This window comes from Piliocolobus tephrosceles, chromosome 11, assembly GCF_002776525.5.
Source record: "Piliocolobus tephrosceles isolate RC106 chromosome 11, ASM277652v3, whole genome shotgun sequence".
Lineage (NCBI taxonomy): Eukaryota > Metazoa > Chordata > Mammalia > Primates > Cercopithecidae > Piliocolobus > Piliocolobus tephrosceles.
The window spans coordinates 21,204,738-21,228,934 of NC_045444.1; the positions used below are offsets into that span (position 1 = coordinate 21,204,738).

General features: G+C 39.0%; 1 protein-coding gene across 1 annotated transcript in view; it reads left to right on the plus strand.

The window, feature by feature from the left end:
* THSD7B (thrombospondin type 1 domain containing 7B) overlaps positions 1-24,197 on the plus strand; it is a 779,270-nt gene that overhangs the window by 336,677 nt on the left and 418,396 nt on the right. Inside the window, exon 9 of the mRNA XM_026449366.1 lies at positions 5,982-6,097. Within this exon, the coding sequence (XP_026305151.1) occupies positions 5,982-6,097 (116 nt within the window). The remainder of the gene's footprint in view (positions 1-5,981; positions 6,098-24,197) is intronic.

Genomic DNA, 24,197 nt, shown 5'->3' on the forward strand with positions numbered 1-24,197 from the left:
TTGCAGTGGGAAAAGATCCCCTGTCATATATGAAATCTTTGGGATGGGGATAGAGAAATGGAAAGGAAGAAGAAAATACCCTAGACAAAAGTAGCCTTCAGAAAAGAGAAGGAAGAATGACTCCATGGAACATGTGGATCAAAATAATGTTATATCGCTAAACTCACTGCACTGAGAGGCATAGAGTTTCTCGCAAGTTCTTGTGTCCCTGGGTTGGTGTTTTGGTTTCCATGTAATTGTACAGGTGAGACTGTTACCATTGTACGAGTAATAGAACTGATCATATCAGAAAATGAGAGCTAGCTGGGCACAACTGAATCAGAGTGAGAGCTTGTTGGGATCTTCCTGAAGTTGTGTTTGGTTTTGTTTTACTATTCAATGCTTTTCTTTCCCCAGTGGTAGTGTACAAAAAAGAATGATAATAAAGATTGAAAACACATAACTCAAAGCCTTTCAAAGTTCCTGATAAGGTGCTTTCTGCCTTTAATGTGAAAACAACTGGCATTTTGTGAGATATAGCAATAAATGGCTCCATTTAAACATTTAATGTTTAAAAACTTGGCAGGTTTCCCCATCTAGCTGAGTGAGATGAATACATCACTTCCTGGGTCAGATGACTAATCATGGAGGCATAGCTAAAAAACAGCAGGTCTTTGTAGCTCAATGTGATGTATTTCAACACAGTGCTTATAAGAAGCTGAAGCTGGCCGGGCCTGGTGGCTCACACTTGTAATCCCAGCACTTTGGGAGGCTGAGGCAGGTGGATCACCTGAGGTCGGGAGCCTGAGACCAGCCTGGCCAACATGGTGAAACCCCATCTCTACTAAAAATACAAAAATTAGCTGGGTGTGGGGGCAGGCACCTGTAATCCCAGCTATGCGGGAGGCTGAGGCAGGAGAATTGCTTGAACCTGGGAGGTGGAGCTTGCAGTGAGCTGATATGGCACGCCATTGCACTCCAGCCTGGGCAACAAGAGAGAAACTCTGTCTTAAAAATAAATAAATAAATAAAACTGAAGCCTGCAATGAGGCCAAGAGACAAGAGTTATAGAACATTCCAGTGCAAGTCCAGGAAAATATATTCATCGAAATAGAATTTATTCCCTTTTATGGAGAGCATTGCTAATCCAAAATCAGAGTATTACATGAAAGCGGGAAGTTAAATTTTGACAAAAGGCAAGGGGTCATATATGCTTACTAACTAAAAAGTGAATCCATCTGTTTCTCTGGGTTTCAAGGCTTCAATTTTGTTGAGGAAATAGCTGGAGAAATAAGCCTAATATTCCCCAGGGATTTATTTGTCTTCAGGCTTCAGTAGCACAGAATACTATTCAATCATTCACTTACTGTTACTAAACATTTACACTGAGCTAAATATGGGATTTTTAAGACATGATATAAAATGGAATTCTGCCATCAAGGCACTCAAAATTAGTGTATGTACAACATGTGCATGTATGTACACACACAGCATCAGCAGCCCAAAAGTTATCAAAAGTCTTTTCTCTGTCAGTGACAATACAGTGATACAGAAAACTAACTTTACCGTTTTAAGAAATTGGGGCGCGCCTAGGTTGCTAATAGCCAAAGACTATTTTTGAGGACTATGAGAAAATTTATGGAAATTGGAAATGTGATGATGCATGAAAGGATAGACAATGTGTAGATAAATATGAAGAAAAGTTGAATCCCTGAGGAAAAGGTAAACCTCATTGGCAGGGGAAGTGACAAAAAGACAATTTCAGTTGCAAGAAAATATTTGGCCCTTATCAAACCAAAAATAACTTGCATTTCCAGGAAAGCCCACAGTTCATGTCTTCTGTGACCTAAGCTTGACCTTTACTCTTAAGGGAATGATACTCATTCTTTTGGACTTGAGAGAGAAAGGGCCATGTCACGGAGAGTTCAAGTATTACTCAGTGAGTGTTTATGGTGAGTGACGCCAATAAAGGGTCAATACAATGGACGATATCAGTTCCCTAAAAGAGATTAACTCCTACTCCTAATTGAAGCAGGTAAAGTTCCTGAGATAGTTAGCAACTCTCTATAGAAAGTTTGAAGTGTTGCACCACAAAAATTTCCAGGCTGTTTTGTGAATGTTTGAGGGTTGGGTGGGTCCATGTGGGAACCCTTGTGACTCCTGGGCACAGGAAGTCGGCATTGCTCAAGTTGTGTTTTCATTCCCAGCTATGTACCAGGAGAGGTTGAAGAGGAGTTAGAATAAATGGCAGGTCAATTCATTTTTAGAAGACCTTAAAAAATTAGTAAGAGACTTAGGAATGATTTTAGTGTTTTCTTATCTTGACTAAAGTATGATACAAATTTTCCTTACCAGAGTAGCTTGTTTAAATAACACTGTATCCTGATAATGTCAGTCATCTGTCTTTCTCTTGTTGCGCTCATTGAATCAATCTATTTGATAGATGACTTGTGTGTGTATATATGTATTCAAGATAGTTAATGCCACTAATAAGAATGAATTTATGAGCATTTTTTTGGAGTATATATCTTTTAATTTTAGTTAATTTTTGTCAAAGCGTTACATGTTTTATTGTATTAATTAAATAATAGAGGGATTGATGGTGGAAAGCAGTAGGTTCTCAACCACCTCCTCCTCTACTTCATATCCTACTTCCTTAACACAATCACTTTAAAAAAAATAATTATAGATCCAAAACGACTTGGAAAAACTGTACAGAGAGATCCTATGTACCCTTCACTCAGCTTCCCCCAGCTGTAACATCTTACATAACCATAGTACATTATCAAAGCCAGAAAATGTACTTATATAGCACAACCACTTTTTAACAGTTGCTGAATTTTTTTTCTGTCTCTCTCTGAATTTTGATTGGGAAAACAGACACATAGTTCACTAATTGTAACTATAAAAAGGTGAACAGTTGGAAGCCTTATGCCACCCCGGCTCTCATTCACCCACTTCCCTCCTTCTTCCCTGTCACCAACAACCACTTTATTCATTCCTCATCTACCTCCCCTATATCTTTATGTGGATACAAGCAAATTCAAGTGTATATCTCTGGCCCTTCTCCCTTTCTGGTGTTTACTTCCTAACTCTAAATTATATATTTTTCAGCTCTGTATTTATCAATTTAAAATTGTCATTCCGTGATTTGCTCCCATGAAAGTAATCAACCTCAGTTTATTTTCACTAGTTCCTCTTCTGACTCCTCCCAGAATGTTGGCATTCTGTTGGTTGGTTACAGTGGTACTTTTGATCAAGTTCCTTAGAACCTTTGTCAATGTCAGTTTGGGCTGCTATAAGAAAAAATACCATAGACTGGGTGGCTGAAACAACAAACACGTTTATTTCTGACAGTTTTGGAGGCTGAAAGTCCGAGACCAGTGTCACCTCATGGTTGAATTCCAGGGAAAGCCCTCTTCCTGGTTTGCAGGTGGCCACTTTCTTGTACCTTCACATGGTGGAGAACACAGAGAGGAAGCCAGCTTGGTGTCTCTTTTTATAAGGGACACTAATGCCATTCACGAGAGCTCTAACCTCATGATCTAATTATCTCCCAAAGGCTCCACCACCTGATGTTTTTACTTTGGGGGTTAGGTTTCAACATACAGATTTTGGGAGGGACACAAACATTTTGTTCATAATGATTTTGTTTCTTATTTCATTTGTGTTTTGATCAACTCTCTGAACACCTGCTTTGTTGGAGGAGGACATCCAGTGTTCGTCCTCTCTCCTCTTTCTAGCTCTCATCCTGTACTCTCTGTGACCAGAATGATGTTTTGGAACATTTTATCCCAAAACAAAATTTATTCTTCTGTGTTTTGCCTATGCATTGTTTCTAAAATGTTAACACTATGAAAATGCTTTCAGATTTATAATTATGTAAGTTGATGAGGTCTGATGTCAGTCAGATTCCTCTCCCTTCTTAGATGACCCATTTTTCTTCCTTTTTGCCCTTATGACCCATTTTTCTTCCTTTTTGCCCTAACAGTTATTAGTTTCTGTTCTGCCCTCCCTCCCTGCCTCCCTTCCTCCTTTTTCTCTCACTCTTTCTCTTTCTTTCTTTTATAGAGATAGGGTCTTGCTTTATTGGCCAGGCTCTAGAGTGCAGGGGTGTGATCATAGTTCACTGCAGCCTTGAACTCCTGGGCTTCAGTGACCCTCTGGTCTCAGCCTCCCAAGTAGCTATGACTACAGGCATGTATACCCATGCCAAGCTAATTTTTTAATATTTTTTGTAGACACAGGGTCTGACTGTTGCCCAGGCTAGTGTTTAACTTCTGGCCTCAAGCAATACTCCCGCCTCAGCCTCCCAAAGCGTTGGGATTACTAGTTTCTCCTCTTAACATTTTCTTTGTGTTTGAAATTTGGACAGTCCCTGTATTTGCATATTGGTCATTTTGTATACACTTCCTAGGTTTTTCACTCTGAATTATCCCTTTTTCAATTCTGTAGTAGTTTAGTCCATTATTTCCTCATCAATTTTCTCTTTTCCATTTTTCTGTGTTCCCTCTTACTGGAAGTCTATTAATTATCTGTTTAAACTTGCCAGACTGGTGTTTATTCAATCGTAATTTTTTCAGGTGCTTTGTCTCCATGAAGCTTTGGGTCCATTACTTATCATTTCAACACCTCAGCTTATGATATGAAAATGAAGATTATAATGCTCGTCCTTGCTGTTAAGAGTAACTGAAAGAATGTAGGCAGACTACTTAACTCAGCACTGGCTATCCGATACAGAGCTCACACTATTAAACTTTATACACACTGCATCTCTGTTCTTTATATGAAACTTATGGGAAACAGAATTTAAAAACCAAATGTATAGTGTAAAGTGCTTTCCTGTTGTTCTTCTTGGTGTAACACTGTTGTAGAATACAATACGTGTGATTTTTAGCCATCTCTACTCTAAAAACAAGCAAACAAACAAAAACTTGCTTGCTATTTGCTGAGACTTTAGTTTTCCAAGTAATTGTGAATCCATTAACTATTTATATTACTTTCTTCCCAAGTCTGAGAATTAAATTAATTATCAGCAAAATCATAAAATCAAGATATTTTTTCTTGTTAATGCTGGCTAGTATATTTGTTATTAACAGGTTGTCATATTTTGCTTCTTCCAACTTTTCAGTCTATGTGTTCTGTGGAAATACTTGTTAATTGGCTGAGCGTGGTGGCTCACGCCTGTAATCCTAGCACTTTGGGAGGCTGAGGAGGGCAGATCACAAGGTTGAGAGATCAAGATCATCCTAGTTAACATGGTGAAACCCTATCTCTACTAAAAATACAAAAATTAGCCAAGCGTGGTGGTGCGCCTGTAATCCCAGCTACTTGGGAGGCTGAGGCACAAGAGTCACTTGAACTCAGAAGGTGGAGGTTGCAGTGAGCCGAGATTGTGCCACTGTACTCTAGCCTGAGGGACAGAGTGAGATTCCGTTTCGAAAGAAAGAGAGAGAGAGAGAGAGAAGAAAAGAAAGGAAAGAAGGGGAAAGAAATACCTGTTAATCATTTAAGTAGTCTAGAATTTTGTTAATGATCAAAGATTCCTAGTATTTTTTAGTGACCATCAAAGATTTTTGTTTCCCAATATATTTTTATATTTCTTTTATAATCCTTTCTTTTGTAGAATATTGCTAATTTGATATATCACCCTGAATAAAACATATAAAACAATATTTCAATTTTTTCCTTGTGAAAAAGATAAAATTAGTTGATGCTGATGGTGAGACACTTTCTCAGCACTCATCTTTCATTGGTTTCAGAGGTTATTTTTAAACTGGTGTAGTGAAGAGTTATTTTGGTCTCTAGGTCAAGAGAGCTGAGGTCTGCTTCAGGTTCTGCCTTCAGCTTTGGCAAGTAGCTCCACCTCCAGGCGTCTTTCTTCCCTCACCTATTAAAGGAACATGAGGGCCTTAATATTTTCAGTTCTAAAATTCTATAGTTCTGTGTTCAACCACTTAGTCTCTCAAAGAGGCATTGACATGGTCTCTTCACATTGACAGATGTCCAGATTCTACTCGACCTGAAACCGTGCGCCCCTGTTTTCTCCCATGCAAAAAAGACTGTATTGTGACTGCTTTCAGTGAGTGGACACCCTGTCCAAGGATGTGCCAAGCAGGTAGGTGAATGCTGCATTCTTAGTCCTTTCTTCCCTAACCTGATTGTTTCTCCACAGCTAAGTAAGTGAGAGGTTGTGGAATGCAAACACTTTTTTTTTTTTTTTTCTCTCTCTCATTTGCCTGTTACCCTGGAAACAAGTTTGGTAAAGTTTGTAAATGAAATCTTGTATTTCCAGATCTATCAGAGCCTGGAAGAGAAAACATATTCTGTTATTTTATAATTTATATTCTGTTATGTCATAATTCCACTGTATATATTGCAGAAGTATTCATCTTCTGCTAACCCCATTGTGGCATTTTGAACAGTCATTCCCATGTGATTCCTTATAAAGCATCATCACTATCACAGTTTCTATGTGGCTCTTGTGTGTCTGGACCCCAGTTCCAGGTATCCTCATTAGAATATAGGGCTTGAATACAATGCTCACATCACTGATGAATAGAAGTACATGGAGTACAAGAGCAGATACATTACGAAGTGTTCAACAAGTACAGAAATTGGCAATATATGATTTATATTTCTTTATTATTAACGGTGATACTTTATACATCTGGGTATATTTGAAGGGATTTAATCCAGGACACTTAATAGTGAAGTCCTAGATGAACACATAGGAGTATATGCTAAAGTCACCCCTCTCTTAGAACAGATGTTTCCCCCAAAGCTTATTGCAGCTCCCTGATGGGCTAGTTCATGTGAAGATATAATTAATCCTCATCCCAAAACTCCATTTTGGCCTAAGATCTAGAGTTAATAACTTGGTCCCTCTCTCCTAATCTCAGACACTAGCCTTGGTCCTTTGGATCTTACCATTGCATGGTTACAAAAGGCAAATCCAAGAAAAGGAAAGACAGAAAGAATATTACCTCTAATGCCCGGAGTTCAGTGAGTCTCATCCACTGGTCCCTGGGCTTCTCTGGGCAGCCATGTCCTCTCAAGCAGGGCATGGCTCTCTTGCTACACCAGCTTCCTGGAAGAAGAAAGAAGAAAGTATGCAGTTCTGCAGAGAGAGAACCTGTCAGAGGTTTACTTTCCTTGGATAATGCCAGCTGTGTGCATCTAAGATCCTTCACATGCTCTTTGACTCACATATCTATGGCATCACTTCATGAGTGTGACATGAAAATAAGGCCAATATTGACATAGATCTGATGGTCATTCAAACACCTCTCAGTGATTGAAAACAGAGCTGTGGCACCTGTTGAAAATTATCATCTTTGTATTGCAATGGTGGAGTACCAGCATGAAGTTTTATAACTATGGCATTTCATCTTCTTGATGATCATTTGTCACAGAATTAATATAGTAGCATACAATGAGATTTGCTTATGGATAGAATTGGAAATACATACATTGAATAAGAAAGTGCTTTGAAAATACAGTGTTTTATTTAATCCTTTGAGGGGTGGAAACAACAATCTCTTCTAGAAACTCTCCAAAACTTGTTTTTTTCTGAGTGAAGATCCAAAGTAAATGAACTGGATGAACAGGGTTTGTTAAATAGCCAGGGTAATGTCATTTCAAAGCAGGCAAGGATAGAAAAGCTTCTGTCTCTATTCTGAACCATTTGAAAGGCAGCATCATCTGAACCATTTGAAAGACAGCATCTAGGAGACTGACTTTGGGAATTTTAATGATAATGTACCTAAAAACATTTCAGGCTCTTAAAGATAAATATTGAAAAGATGCAAGGGAATAATATAATCTATGATGATGGAGTTTTGTTGATGTTTAGCTATTCGTTTTAACTTCTTATTCATGAGAGTTTAGTACAATTCCTGTTAAATTGTTATAAAAAGAGACTGGATTTAAGAGAATACCCCACCGGCAGCCAGAAATTGGTGGTGGAGTTTTTGAAGTCTATTGATACATAGGGAAGCAGATTAACTTTGTTGAGCCAGTGTGCCCTGGTGACCAGAGATTACTTAAGCCACTGCTAGTCCACCTATTCTACATTCAAGAAAATTCTCTCTGCTACTAGAGAGTCTTTTCCTAGCATTGGGTAAAGGCAGCAGAATCACAGGGCATGTGAAATAATTGTTCCTCATGCAACTTTACATTTTACTCCAATTTCCAGAGATTCAATTAGTTGTTTAAATCATTGGCATTATAATGAAAATAGTTCTAAGTCTCTGTGGTCCCTCCTTGCCGCCAACTTTTCAAGCCCAGATAATTCTTTTCACAGCTTGGCAGTCAGGGACCAACAGAGGCAAAGATTCAATTTTCAGATTTCTTCCAGCTTTCCATTTCAATCCTATTTACCCTAATTTTTAGGTTATGGCTTGGGACTAAGATACCATGGGTTAATTAAAAGACACTATAAGAGGGGGAAAATTTTGGAGGCAATTGTATCTATAAACCTATGGTTCTCAAACTTTATTGCATTTGAATCACCTGGAAGCATTACTAATATGCAGATTTCTGGATCCATGACTAGAAATTCTGATTCAATAACTATGAGGTTGGTCCCGGAAATTTTCAGTTGTAAGAAGCTAGGGCCCCCTGAATAGTGACCCTCCTGCTCCTCTCCCTCATTCTGATGAAGGCCATAGATCCATGAACAAAACTTGCTTTAACTCTAGACATATGGCCCTTCTTTCAGCTTCTTGAATGTATCATGTTTTTCTCCCAGTTCAAGAGTCTGTACATTGGTGCATATGAGCATGGATGCTGGAGCCAGATAACTGTGGGTGCATTTTCATGTTTGCTGTATGACAGATAGATTACTTAATGTCTCTTTGCCTCGGTTTTCTAATTTGTAAAATGGAGGTTAATAATAACACCTGCCTATAAAGAAAGAACTTAGACCACCCCCTGACACCGAGTAGGTACTGGGCAAGTGTTTGTGTAGTTGTATAGTTTGTACCTGCTATGCATGAGGCTGGCACTCCACTCTCTTCACTGCCCTTCCTTCCTAGGTCCTCAGCCTGTGTATCCACAGAGACCTGCCTTTTCCCTGGAATGCTGCTGTCATCTACCAGACTACCGTATATCCCCCCACATCCTCCTCCATTAAGTAGATTATCCCACATCGTCCTATTCATCTCCTTAACTTATCTTTTCTTGTTAGAGTTGCCCTTACTAGATTTTAAGTCCATGAATACGAGGACCACTTCTGCCATCTTCACAGCTGGATACTCTTAAACCCAGCCTAGTATGGGGCATATAGTTGCCACTCAATGCATATATTTTGAATGTACAGATGTTCTGTAAAGAGATAGAAGAGTGTGGATTAAAATCTAGGCAGTGGATTTTGTGTCCTTGAGAGTGTCCTTCAACAGACTTTTTGGGAAATGGTGTCCTAAAACAGTACTTCTCAAACTTGAATGTACATACAAGTCCCCTGGGGATCTTATTAATTGCAGATTCTAATTCAATAGAGCCAAATGGGGCTTGGAATTGTACATTTCTGTAAGTTCCCAGGTGATACGTATATGTTGGGTATAAAGCTCTGGGTAGGGTTGGGTTCATTAGAAATTTCTGGGCGAGGCAATGTCCAATCGAAGTTGTAAAGTGAGAAGCATGGACTGGGGACAGACCAGCAAGTGGGGACAAGATGAGAGGTGAAGGGGAGTGATTAAAAGTGGTTTAACTTAAACTGAGAGATCAGGAAAAGAACCAGGAGGATGGACCTGAGCAAGTGGAAACCTCGACTAATGAAGACAGAAGAACTCCTTTTTTTTGTTTGTTTTGCAGCTGTGACTTCAGGTTGGGTCATCAAAGTTGAGAAGTGGTTATGTTTGCAGTCCTCAAAGTTGACTGCACAATGGAATCACCTGAAAATCTCTAAAATATACTGATGCCTGGAATCTACTCTAATACATTCTGATTTAATAGGTTTGTGGTAGCAGCCAGGGAATCACTGGATTATGTAAATCCCAAACCACATTCATTCTAAACCTCTCAGAAGGCCAAGGTCGTTTAGGGGACTGAGTGCACCAGCAGTGATTTGTGACATAGCAATGGATGAATTGCATCAGGTTTTATTTTGTCGTGGCTTGATTCAAGAGCTAAACCCTTAAAACATAAAGGTATTTTCAAGTCATGGACAATCTCAAGCCATGCTTATGATCTTCCTGCTCCTCCTTTTCTGAGTCTTTCGTTAAAGGATCAATGATAGTCATATTTTTCTAAGCAAACCAAAGGTCTATCAAGCTTTGGCCTGTTGAGGCCTGTCTAATTGTTGAGTCCTTGTAATAAATTAACCAAATGATCAAGAACAATTTCCTTTGTACTTTTTTTTTTTTTTTTTTCTGTTTTCTTCTATTCTTTTTTCAGCCTCCAAAACAAATGCCTGCCTAAAGTATCCAATGTGGTCTAGTTAAGAATAGCAACAGCTCGCTTACTGCAACATTTCTCAGCCCTTAGTTTTGTCAATGGACTGATGTCTGAGCCTCACCCCAGCCCACCCTAGTCAGAATAATTCTCCACAGGTAACTTATAAGTGGTGAAGGATGAGAAACACTCATTTAATGCGTAATATTTTACAGTATGTCTTTACATACATTTTGGCCTGTTATAGGAGATCACTGATAATTGTTTGCCGAGGTAGTGTTGGAATTAATTATGTCGGCCACTGCTGTCATCACTGTCATTCCTCATTTTTTCACTTTAAGATCACAAATCAATATTATCCTTTGTATGATTTATATCAGAGAATCTTTAAAAAGCCTCACTGCGTATTTTCAACATTTAATTATATGAAGTTTCAAACATATGCATAAATGAATGCAATGTGAATACAAAGTATTAATGGTTAATACAATGTATGCATGTCATGATGGCTACACAAAGCAATTATCACCTCATGGACCTTCTACACATTAATCCCCACTTCCACACCCAAAAGGACCAGTTGAAATAATTGCCAGATATGTTTACCACTTTATGGAACGGGATAATATGAAAGAGGTAAAGTTATTAGACTGAAGGTAAATTATGGTATATTGAAAATAGAATATTCAACAGAATATTTCTAGAAACCATGGCGCTAATGATTAATTATTTGTCAGTCTCAAATAATTAGAGGCTGAAGGAACTCCTTTAACTTTTATCTCTAAGGAGTGAGCTAGAGAGCAGTGTCATGGTAACGGGAAAGCCAACAGCAGAGACTGCTGCTGGGAGTTGATAGGAAACCTCATTTGGTGGAATTCGTTTCCTCCTGTGTCAACCCTCCTGGAGTTACCTGTTGAGTTTTCAGTATCAAAAACAGACAGTGATTAAAAAAAAAAAAAAAAAAATCTAGGCATGTAGCATGGATTCTTGAGTTAGATTTTCTTGGTTCAAATCTCATCTCTGCCATACAAATTACTTTAAACTTGCTGTGTTTCAATTTCTTCCTTTCCAAAATAAGGTAATATTACCAGCTACTTCAAAGAGCTGTTATAAGGAGGACACATGAAACAGTGCCAGGTATATAGAAATTTATTATGATTTGTTTTTATTTAATCTCAACCCCATTGAGTTTTTTCAATCCAGAGATGTCTGAGACTCACCCCAGCTCACCCCAGTCAGAATGTCTTCAGGTTTAAAGGAAATTTTCAGTATTAAAACTCTCTATAGGTGACTCTTACTAGTGGTGGAGGATGAGAAATACTCAGTGCTTAACATTTATTATTTATTATTGTTATTATTATTAGATGATAATGATGATGATAAAAGTTCCTTAAGGTCAGAGAGCTTGTATTATGTTGAGTTTCTGCAATTCTTAAGTCCTCTACATGCTGGCATTATGGCACCTGTTTCTATGCCTGTATTACTCTGGACAGACTATAAACTCATAGGGTAGGAGTCTTTCATTTCATTAATGAACTTCCAGTGCTTAGTACAGTGTCTGGCACATAGTGGGCATTTAGTAATTGTTGTTGAATGAATGAATAAACACATCTATTCCCCTGTCAGTTCTTTTATTTATTTATTTATTTATTTATTTATTTATTTATATTTTTTTGAGACGGAGTCTTGCTCTGTCGCCCAGGCTGGAGTGTGGAGTTCAGTGGCTCAATCTCAGCTCACTGCAAGCTCCGCCTCCCGGGTTCACGCCATTCTCCTGCCTCTGTCTCCTGACAGTTGAGACTACAGGTGCCCGCCACCTCGCCGAGCTAAATTTTTGTATTTTTTAGTAGAGACGGGGTTTCACCATGTTAACCAGGATGGTCTCAATCTCCTGACCTTGTGATCCGCCCGCCTCAGCCTCCCAAAGTGCTGGGATTACAGGTGTGAGCCACCGTGCCTGGCCCCCCAGTCAGTTCTGATGCTTAAAGATTTTGCTTTCTTTTAAAGGAAACTATGGCATTAACAGATCGTTCCACAGATACAGGCCAGTTACGAAATTGGTCAATGTGAATGTCAAAAATAACCTATTCTGGATTCCAGAATTTTGCCCACTCAAATACATACAAGCACTACCTTCCTCTTTACTTTCCGCTGTCAAGCAGATGTGGCCCCCTCCTCTTCACAGAACCATCCACACCTTTGTTCACCCATTTGTTCCCAAATAATGGAGGGTCTGCTGTGTTTGACTAATCAAAGCTTTGAGCCTGGAGCACTGGCCCAAAAAATAATGTTCAAGGCCCTTTAACACCTTGCTCTTCCTTGAGATTGACATTACCTCAATCTTTTTTGCTTCTTCTGTAAATTTTAGATAATTTTATCTTTTCTAAAGAGTTTTTTGAGAAATTAAAGACAGTAAGATGTATAGCTCACAAATATGTCTCCAGACCCAGCCCTCATACATGAGTGCAGGTATCTTTGTCTTCACAGGTGCTGCTGGGTGTAACTTGCTTCCTTTAGTCTGTAACTTAAAGTCCATAGATCACTACATGGTCCCAGTGCTCAATAAATATTCCTGATAATTTAGTAGGAGAAATGACAAACACTTGGGCTCATAGAGATTACAGTTTTCAATCATACTCCTGCCAAACTGAGGAGTTCTGCTGATAACATTCATGAAAAACACCTTTTCCTATTTCACAAGGAGAAAAAGTTCATGGATAAAATTCTCTCAATTAAATATTATTTTATTTTTTCCTATACTTTTTTTAATTATGGGATTTTCTGCCTGTTTTATTAAAACACAGCATAAGAAATTATCAAATTTGTTTTAAAAAAATAACAACATTGCATTAGAGTCTGATGACCATATTGAGACAAGGAGGAACACTTACATTAGCATGAGAGCTGCTGCTCAGAGCTCAGAACTCTTAGTCTGGTCTAAACTCCTTCAGAGAAATGTTAATCCAGGTAATATCTGGGAGGGAAAGCATTGTCAGTCCAAACTATTTCCTGTCACCCCATTATTCCATCTTCTCTCTGGAGTAGAGATTGATGTATGCTTAGAAGGACCTGAAATCTACAGTATAATCTACTGGATTTTCCCTTACCTCCTACAGTGGCCCCAGGAGGTAAGTCTAATCATACATGACTAACAGGTGAGAATCTCCAGGCTCAGAAAGATCAAGTAACTGCTCCGAGGTTACCCGGTATGTTAGAATCAGAGCATGGTGGAAATCCAGGCTTCTCTGGCTCTAGGGCTTGTCTGTTTTTATCCCACGACAATGAGCTACTTGCTACATCCATAGGTACAGATAATCTTGCTTGTCTATTAGCAAATCAAGAATTTGAAGCCTAGTACCTTTAGTGCAGGCTTTGCATGTTATAGATCACACATTAATTTGACATGTGCTATCTCATAAATTGTCAGGACAGTTTAATGGTAAGGGAAGAGCTGTTTTATTAGTCCAGCTTCACAGATGAGGCAACACATGCCTCAAGGGAAGTTGCCATATGGCCTCAAAGGAGCAAACATCAAGTTTAAAAACCCAGTGTTTAAACTTGCTCTATTGTCTGTCCTGGTGCCCCTGTTCAGCTACAGAAAGGCAAACTAGACAAGTTTAATTCTAGCCACCGAAAGGCTGTAACTTCAGCATAGTTGTGCTTCATTTCACTGCCTCTTCATATTAAATTTATAATAGCTATAATTTATATGCATTACTCTATTTCTATTTTAAAATTTTATTTTAATTTGACAAATAATAACTATATATAAGTATGGGGTACAATGTGTTGTTTTGATACAGGTATACACGATGGAATGATTAAATCAAGCTAATTAATATATCCATCACCTCACCTGCCTAGAGTTAATAATAAAGTATATTTCAAAATTACCAGCAGAGTAGATTTTAAATGTTCTCACTATTCCATTTAATTCTTACCTCAACCTTATATTGAAAGAATTATTACTCCATTTTATGCACTCGATCTTAGCCAAAAGGGCCGAGAAGCGATATTACTCCATTTTATGTAAAAGAAAACAGGGCTTAAAGATAGAGCCCAAGGTTGCAAAACTAACATTAATAAATACCAAAACCACATGGAATCCTAAGCTCTTAACCATTAGCAACAAATATTTGCTGAATGATCACTGCATTTCAGGCTCTGTGCTAGGCGCTGGTGTGTATGGATAAAGTAATGAATGAAACGTACAGAAATCTCTCCGTCATGGAGAATACCATCCAGTGAGGGAAGATAGAGGAGTTGAACACGAAACTACCAAAATAAAGATGCAGTCACAAAATGTGCTATGAAGGTCAGGGCACTATGGAAGAAGGCAAGAAAAATCAGATTTCCCCTCTGCCTAGAATGTCTCCCTTCATCTCTGCTGCTTGCCCAAATCTTACTACAGCCTAAATCCTAGCCTCCTCCACAGAATTTGTTCTGACCCTTCTGCTGGAAATAAACATTTCCCCCTCTTAAGTTCTATGCTCTGTCTGAAATATTTGCAGTCTGACTATTGGTAAAAGTGTTTTGTGTCCCTCTGAAGGATTGTGAACTCCTTGAGGGCTGAAACCTTGCCCTTTTCAGTTTTCAGTCCCCAAGGTACCAAGAAATAATTTAAGACAGAACAGAACTTAGTAAATGCGTGTCAAATAAATAGATGCTAGCAAGAACCAATTTGCTTAAGCAAACCTAGCAAACTGCTGAACGAGAAGCTAGTCTACCTTCACAGCTCAATTTTCCTCATAAAAATTTGCATAGCTTAATGCAAGAACGTATGTGATGACGCTGGCCACAGAATGTGTGAGACTTAGAGAATCAGATTTGTCTCTGTTTCCTGGCAAATGTGGTTAAAAGGGAAAAATATTCTATCATTTTTATTTATTTTTTGTGTACTTATTTGTTCATTTGTCTATCAGTCTGTCTATTATCTGTAGTGAAGTTGTATGAATATATCTCAGGGAAGCAAAGTCTATTGAATTGCTAATTTCTTTTCTTTCTTTCTTTTTTTTTTTTTTTTTCTTTTCTTGTTTTGAGACGGAGTCTCGCCCAGGCTGGAGTGCAGTGACGCAATCTCAGCTCACTGCAAGCTCTGCCTCCCGAGTTCGTGCCATTCTCCTGCTTCAGCCTCCGGAGTAGCTAGGACTGCAAGTGCCTGACACCACGCCCGGCTAATTTTTTTGTAGAGACAGGGTGAATTTTTAGCAGAGACAGGGTGAATAGCTGATTTCTTAAAGTCATTTCCCACTGGTGCTTCAAAGTCAGTAGTAGTTCAAAAACAATAGTAGTTACTGTTTTCAACCATATGGTTATGGGAAATGCAATGCACTGTCTGATAGGGTTTCTTTCTTGATAAAAACCCAAGGACATATATAAGGTGAAATACAAAATTGTGGTCATGTGCAATCTTTTAGTGGCCTAGACTGACCCATGGGTAAAACTTAAAATAATTGAACAGGTTTTTGAAAATGTGGTCCACAAACCTTCAGCTCAGATCTGTGTGGTATGCTTGCTAGCACCCTAAGAGATTCTGATTTTGAAGTTGGAACTGGGGCCCAAAAATCTGCATTTTTAAATTAACCTAGTGATTCTAAGACTACAGTTTGAAAACCACTGTATTCGAGAAGCATTGGATATAACCATAGACCAACAGAATGTTTAAGAAATGTATGACAAGCACCTACTGTGTTGTTTTAATCGACTCTATTTTAGTTTTTAAGGAACAAAGGCCTGTAAGCTACATTAGGTCAAAGGGGGTTTGGCTGGGTGCGGTGGCTCACGCCTGTAATCCAACACTTCGGGAGGCCAAGGTGGGTGGATCACGAGGTCAAGAGTTCAAGACCATCCTGGCTAACACGGAGAAACCGCATCTCTACTAAAAATACAAAAAATTAGCCAGATGTGGTAGCATGCACCTGTAGTCCCAGCTACTCGTGAGGCTGAGTCAAGAGAATTGCTTGAACCCAGGAGACAGAGGTTGCAGTGAGCTGAAATTATGCCACTGCACTCCAGCCTGGGCGACAGAGTGAGACTCCATCTCAAAAAAAAAAAAAAGTGGGGGGCTTGATGGGAATTTATAACAGATCTGGCAGATGTCCAGATGTAAGAAAAAAAACCCTATGGGTGTGATGGAAACTATAAATGCTGGAATTACAGCTTAGATTACAGCTGGAAGTAATGCTGGAAGTGTTGGAATTACAGGCATGGGCCACCATGCCTGGCCCTTTATTTATTTATTTATTTGTAGAGATGGGATCTCACCATGTTGCCCAGGCTTGTTTGGAACTCCTTTTACTGTCCTTCCACCTCAGCCTTCTGAAGTGCTGGGATTACAGGTGTGAGCCACTGTGCCTGACCCCAGTTTGCATAATATTTTTGTGCCAGGTTCCCTCAGTGGCTCAGAAGCCTGTTGGAGCAGCCCCTGAGGCCAGAGACTCATGTGGAAGGGGAAGAGGCAGTGATGCACAAAGGCGGCAGGGACTGATGCAGGAGCATCCCTCGGGAGAGGGCTTGTGGTGCTCCGCAGTGAGGTTGGCCTCTCCAACTGGCTCAAGCTCTACTTTTCAGAAGGAATTCAGAACCTGGCTCATCCCTCTCTTGTGCCTTCTACCAGTTACACTCTGGGTGCTAAAGTATTGGAAGAGGCTAGCATGTTTCCAGTTGAAAAGGCTTGCTTTTTTTTTTTTTTTTTTTTTTTTTTTACTTCACAGCTTTGCTTTGGGAAAAGGGCTGTTGTGAATTAGGTAGAAATACAGAAAAGGAAAATGAAGCTCCAGAGAATAGAAATGCAGTAGAATAACAACTTCATGTGGAATAGAAACTGGCAGAATGAGGTACTCACTCTGAGTATGATCTGAGTCTGATATTACTCACTCTGAGTATGATCTGAGCGATGTTTTACTTCAAACAAGCAAAATATGCAGTCTGTGTGTACTTGCATTCTTACCGAAATGGCTTGGCAACGATTCCTATCAGTGGTCTATGATAAACAGTGCTGTCTTGGTTGTCTTATAAAATAAACCAAAGTACCAAAGAAAACAAATTTAAAAAGCAGAAAAATAAGCAAATGTAGGTTTGGTGTGTGGAGTTCTGTTCTTTACACCTGAAATACAATACTATGCTGTCTTAGTTTATATCTAATAGTGACTTTAAAGCCCTATTAATTTCCTTCATGGAACAGCCAAGTTATGTTACCATAAATAAATCCTATGGCACATGGATATTTAAAATGATGTATTGTTAGCATTGGTGGCAAAAATCTGTGTTTCCTTCAATGTGAGTGTTCTTTCTTTGCAAAATGCTTTTTCTTCTGGCTGGTTTCATTCTCATATCTGTAGAATTCTCCACAGACGATATAATATGATTCTTATTTGTCTATAGAGGTAAATGAGTTGTTTTACAGAAACCAGGATACCTATTCTAATTAGAAGTATATTTTTAGTCTTTTGATGTACTTCCTATGAAGAAATTGAATAAATTAGCTTTGATTTACCTGGGGTGTTTCCTTCAGTTTATTAAATAATCTTCTACAATTAAAAAGAATAAATTAGTTATTTTTTGCTTCCTTGGCTTTGGTCCCGTTTCAATATGATTTCTAAATTAGAGTGTGATTTCCGGAGGTATTTGACTCACTGGGTTAGCTAATATGATGGTAGATTTATAAAGTGTTTAATTTATGTTACTGTAGCAAAGCCTAGAATAAGAGGTGGAGTTAAACATTAGGATCTTAATATGTCAATTTGAAACTTCAGGTTTTATAAAAACATCAAATAATTTATGTATGGTTAAAAATCAAGAAACTATTAAATTTTATCCTTAAGTGAAATAGATTGCTCATGGTTTAGGCAAACAACTTTTAAGTGTCCCCTAGTAGGAAAATCAGCCCTGGATAGTCTGTGAATCTCTTGAAATTGTTTTGAAATTAAGTTGCTACATATAGATGGTTCAGATAGAATATCTCTTGAATGTTATATTTTCTATGATAAGAAATAAAATATCCAAAAATAAGTATGCTAGGAATGATAGGTTGTCTGCCTTTTGAAATCTTTCCAAGTTAAATTTAATTTGCTGATACCTAAAATATGTTTGTCGTATTGTATTTTCAGACCTTATGGATAACCAGAGTAGGAATACAGGTCACATGAATGTGGTGACAAGTTCTGTGGCAAGTGTGTTAATTTCTAAATTGAGCCAGCAATATCCTCTCTCATTGCTGAATGACCACAATGGTTTTGAGTGGATGTTTGATCATATTTAGTTTTGCACTGAATTATATTCTGTCTTAAGCTTCTGTCTTACTTGTTCATGGGTACTGGGAAGAGCTTGACCTTTTTTAGAATCTAACAGACTTCTGGTAGACTCTTTCTATTGTCACTTTTTCGTGGTTTTTTGAATTTTAGTTAACATCTCTGAAACTATATGCTGATGTGTAACACAGATATAACATGTAATATCTGTAAGACAGCTTAACTTCATAGGATTTTCTTATCCCATGCAAAGAGACTAGCTCAGCAACAATTGCTCAGTGTGTGATAATTTTCTCCATTATGTATTTTTTTCTACCCCAAGTAAGTTGTAGGATTCATGACTATTTAAAGCTCAAGCCATAAACATTATGAATTTTATAAGCAGAAGATACTTAGCGCTGTGTATGTTTATGTGAGTGTGTATGTGTGTGCTTGTGTATGTGTATATGTCGTGACAGAGAAAGAGTGGGGGCTCTCATAGTGGAACAATAATAATGTTTAATATTTAAACATTATGACCTGCTTGTGTATAATGTTACCTTACATTTTTGCAATGTAAACATGCAATGTAACATTGCAAGAATGTAAACATTGCAGGAATATAAAATAACATTATATATGACCGACAAGGTCTTGAACCTTGAAGAATTCCATCTTTTCCCATCTTTCCTTCTACCCAAAATAAGAAACAACTGAGAGTTAATCAAAGCAGAGAGAGATAAAAATATCAGCTTCTTCTCAACCCCGGAATTAGACAGGCTTTCCTACCTGACCACAGCCTATTGAATAGCAAATGTTGAATAGCAAAACATTCTCCTTGGGTGAGCACAGCTGAGAAGACAGAAGAATATGTGCATTTTCTGAGCAGATGTATCCCAAGAAAGAAAAGGAAAGAGGATATCATAACAAGAAACATGTCAGTTTCTTGTTGCCAAAGTCATGATTTACATCTCCACAGGAGATGTAGGTGAGGGAGGTGTAGAGGTTCGAGGCACAAGAACTACTATGGAAGTGGATCTCCCTTCACATTCAAGGCCTCATTAAGAGGACTCCACCCTTGCTGTCTGTTGCTGTGTGACTTGGCGAACACTCACCCTAATACCTTCTACTGCCTCCTTTACTTCCCTCTAGCTTTGTTGGCCTCCTTTCTGGCCAAGCTTTTTTCCATCTCATTCAGACTTTCACTCGCTGCTCCCTCTTTCTGGGAATCTCTTCTCCTAGCATTTTGTCTGGGTGCCTTTTTAAAACTTTTCATTTTTTAAGAAACAGGGTCTGGCTTTGTCACCTAATGGAGTACAATGATGCAGTCATAGCTCACTGCATGAGGCTTAAGCCTCCTGAGCGGCTGGGACTATAGGTGCGTGCCACCACACCTGATTAATTGTTTTTATGTTTTTAGAGGTACAGTCTCTCTATGTTGCCCAGGATGGTCTCAAACTCCTGGCCTCTAGTGGTGCCTGACCCTTGGGTGCTTTTACTCAACACTTTGTTTTCAGTTCAAATGCCATTGCCTCAGAGAGTCCGTCTCTCACTACCCTATTTAAAAATCCCTTCTCCCTGTTTTTGTTTTTTCTTCTTCATTACTCTTTTTTTTTTTTTTTTTTTTTTTTTTTTTTTTGAGGCGGAGTCTCGCTCTGTCGCCTGGACTAGAGTGCAGTGGCCGGATCTCAGCTCACTGCAAGCTCTGCCTCCCGGGTTTACACCATTCTTCTGCCTCAGCCTCCCGAGTAGCTGGGACTACAGGCGCTGCCACCACGCCCGGCTAGTTTTTTGTATTTTTTAGTAGGGACGGGGTTTCACCGTGCTAGCCAGGATGGTCTCAATCTCCTGACCTCGTGATCCACCCGTCTCAGCCTCCCAAAGTGCTGGGATTACAGGCTTGAGCCACCGCGCCCAGCCTTCTTCTTCATTACTCTATATTATTTTCTCACAGCAATTGTCGTTATCCCAACTAGAATGGAAGTTCCATGTCTTGTTCTCTGCTGAAACATGTTGAATGGTGGCTACCACAAAGTAAGTGCCTCAATATTTGTTGAATGAATGATATGGATGAGTCAGTAAACCTTTTTCTAGGGCTTACTATATGCCAAGATTTATGCCGACTCCTACTTACATTAACATGAATACAATGAGGTTACTTTTATCACGGAACACTTAGATAGGAATTCAGGCATGCAAACACATGTTTTCTATAACAGGAATGGGTACAGAAAATTATGGAGCCAGAGAGAAGGGAGTCCTGTCATTGGGAAGGATGTGACTGAGAAGGTGAAATTTAGTAGATCAGGAGTTACCAGGTCAACATGGGATAGATGTTTGCAAGTAGTAAGTAGCAGAGGAGATAGGTGTGCAGAAGCTTGGCTGTGTGAGGGTACTTTGTAATTGAATGAATTACAGGTGGCTAATGATGCTTGAGATACACAACCCATATGGGGGAATGATAAGAAATAAAGAGATATGCAGGTACCCGCTCGTGAAGACTCTACAGAGTTTGTATCTTATCTGGAATTCTGGTGGAATTTAAATTTTAACCATAGGTGTGATAAAAATCGCATTTATGTTTTAGGAAAAGAAAATAGGATAGGAAATAATGAGGTGAGACGACATTGGAAACCAGTGAAAAAATTGGGGGACCATTCAATTATCTGGGCAAGAAATGAGGAAAATATGTTCTTGAATAGAAAAGGGGAATTGAAGTTATCGTCATCTATTTTCTGTTACTTATAACAAAACACTTGAAACCGGGTAACTTGTGAAGAAACAAAATTTATTTCTTACAGTTCTGGAGGCTGGGAAGTTCAAGGTTGAGGGTGTGCATTTGGTGAGAGTCTTCTTGCTCGTGGAGAATCTGCACAGTCCCAAGGTGACACAGGGCATCACACGATGAAGGGCTGATCACGTGAGCTTAGGTCTTGCTTTGTCAGCTTATAAAGCCACCGGTCCCACTCCCATGATCCATAATCCCATTAATCCATAAATAAAATCCAGTCACCTCTTAAAGGAGCCACCTCTCACTCCTGCCACATAGGGGATTCACATTTGCCATGAGTTTTGGAGGGGGCAAATATTGAAACCATAGCAGTAGATAAGCATACGAATTATCATAACTCAATATTGTTTAATAGCATGTCTTCATGACCTGGAGTGCACTCCGTTTTTCATCCATTCATCCTGTGTAATTCACATAACTGGATGATTATGCAAACACTCTTCCCTGCTCAGGGAACTTAATAGAAACAATAGTAAGCAATTGGCTGGATTTCAGCAAGGCACACATCCTTTTTAGCCACCTCTCCTGCGTGTAAGCTTTGAAGGAGTAAAATGGTTCCAAAGATCCAGGGTATCTCACAAAGTCCCCACATTCCCATCTCTTCTTATCAGGATCAGTGACAAAATATGAGGGTTCTGTGCAAAATGGGAAAATGTGGAGTTCAGTGTTCAAAAAATTATTGAGAATTTCAGGACTGTTGTCACAGAGCCCTAAACCACCCCTGAGCCTGCACAGATCACCTGCCCATCTGTGATGCTGGCCCCAGTCTTTATTGCCTTTCTCTACAGGCTAAGATCCTAACTGGCTTTGAGTTTTAATTTCTGGGAAGAGTTGCCATTAACCCAGATTATTTTATTGGATTGCATTTCTTCAGCTGAGAACATCTAAGAATTGGAGAGAATAGGACCAGGGAGAGGTTCATTTTTGTGACAGCTAGCAAAGCAGAATGCACACTCTGGACCCAGATTGCTTGGGTTCCAAACCCTCTCAACCACTTACTGGGACCTTGCATGAGGAACAGAAGCTTTCTGTGTCTCCAGTTTCTTACCTGCAGAATGGGAATGACAAGAGTAATTGTTATAGATTCTTATGAGGACTGAGTGAGTTGATTCACGTAAAGCACTTGGTAAGTGACTCACGTGGTTGAATTGTTTTTCTTATTGTTTTGAAGATTATATTCTCCGTATTAAACTTTTGTGGTTACATGCAGTAAAATTATCCCCATTCAGAATGAAGCTTGTCATTTGGGGAAGAGAAATGCTTAATTTTAATGTAGTTGAATTTATCTAACTATGTTATGGCTTTTATTTTTTATGTTTTAAAATCCTTTTTTATCCTAAAATACAAAGATATTAGCCTATATTTTTCTTCTGAAATTTTTACATCAAAGTTTTTACTAAATTATTTTTAATATGGTTCCAGGTAGAAATCCAATTTTGTGTGTGTGTGGCGGGGGGAAGTGGCCCTCTTTTCCTCTCATTTTCTCTCAATGATCCAGCCACACCTGTGCTGTTGCTCTGTCTGGAATTTGACTCTGGGCCTTGGCGCATAGTGTCTATCAGCTCTGCCTTGACTTGTCCTTCCCAAGATACTACATTAGATGATCCCCTACCTCCTTCAAGTTCTTACTCAAATATTCCCTTCTCATTGAAGATTTTGAAATTTAAAATTGCAAAACCTTCTCTCCTGCCACCACTCCCCTGCCCCCTACCCGTCACAGGCACACATGGAAAGATGCACACAGGCACGCATACCATGCTCCTTTTTAAATTTTTTTTTTCTGCACAGTGTTTCTTCTTTTATTTTAAGCTCCAGGATACATGTGCAGAATGTGCAGGTTTATTACGTAGGTATACATGTGCCATGGTGGTTTGCTGAACCCATCAACCCATCATCTAGGTTTTAAGCCCCACATTCATTGGTATTTGTCCTAATGCCCTCCTTCCCATGTCCCCTCCACCCCCCGACAGGCCCCGGTGAGTGTTGTTCCCCTCCCTGGGTCCATGTGTTCTCTTTGTTCAACTCCCACTTATGAGTGAGAACATGTGGTGTTTGGTCTTCTGTTCCTGTGTTAGTTTGCTAAGAGTGATGACTTCTGGCTTCATCCATGCCCCTGCAAAGGACATGATCTCATTCCTTTCTATGACTGCATAGTATTCTGTGGTGTGTATGTGCCACATTTTCTTTCACCAGTCTATCATTGATGGGCATTTGGGTTGTTTCCAAGTCTTTGCTAGTGTAAATAGTGCTGTGATAAACATACATGTGCATGTGTCTTTATAGTAGAATGATGTATAATCCTTTGGGTATATACCCAGTAATGGGATTGCTGGGTCAAATGGTATTTCTGGTTCTAGATCCTTAAGGAATCACCACACTGATTTACACAATGGTTGAACTAGTTTACACTCCCATCAACAGTGTAAAAGCATTCCTATTTCTCCACAGCCTAGCCAGTATCTATTGTTTCTTGGCATGAGGTGATATCTCATTATGGTTTTGATTTGCATTTCTCTAATGATCAGTGATGATGAGCTTTTTTTATATGTTTGTTGGCCACATAAATGTCCTTTTGACAAGGGTCTGTTTATATCCTTTGCCCACTTTTTGATGGGGTTGTTTTTTTTCTTCTAAATTTGTTTACATTGCTTGTAGATTCTGGATATTAGACTTTTGTCAGTTGGGTAGATTGCAAAAATTTTCTCCCATTCTATATGTTGCCTGTTCACTCTGATGCTAGTTTCTTTTGCTGCTTGGCACAGTATTATTTTGCACAGTATTTAATTACTATATGAAACACTAAA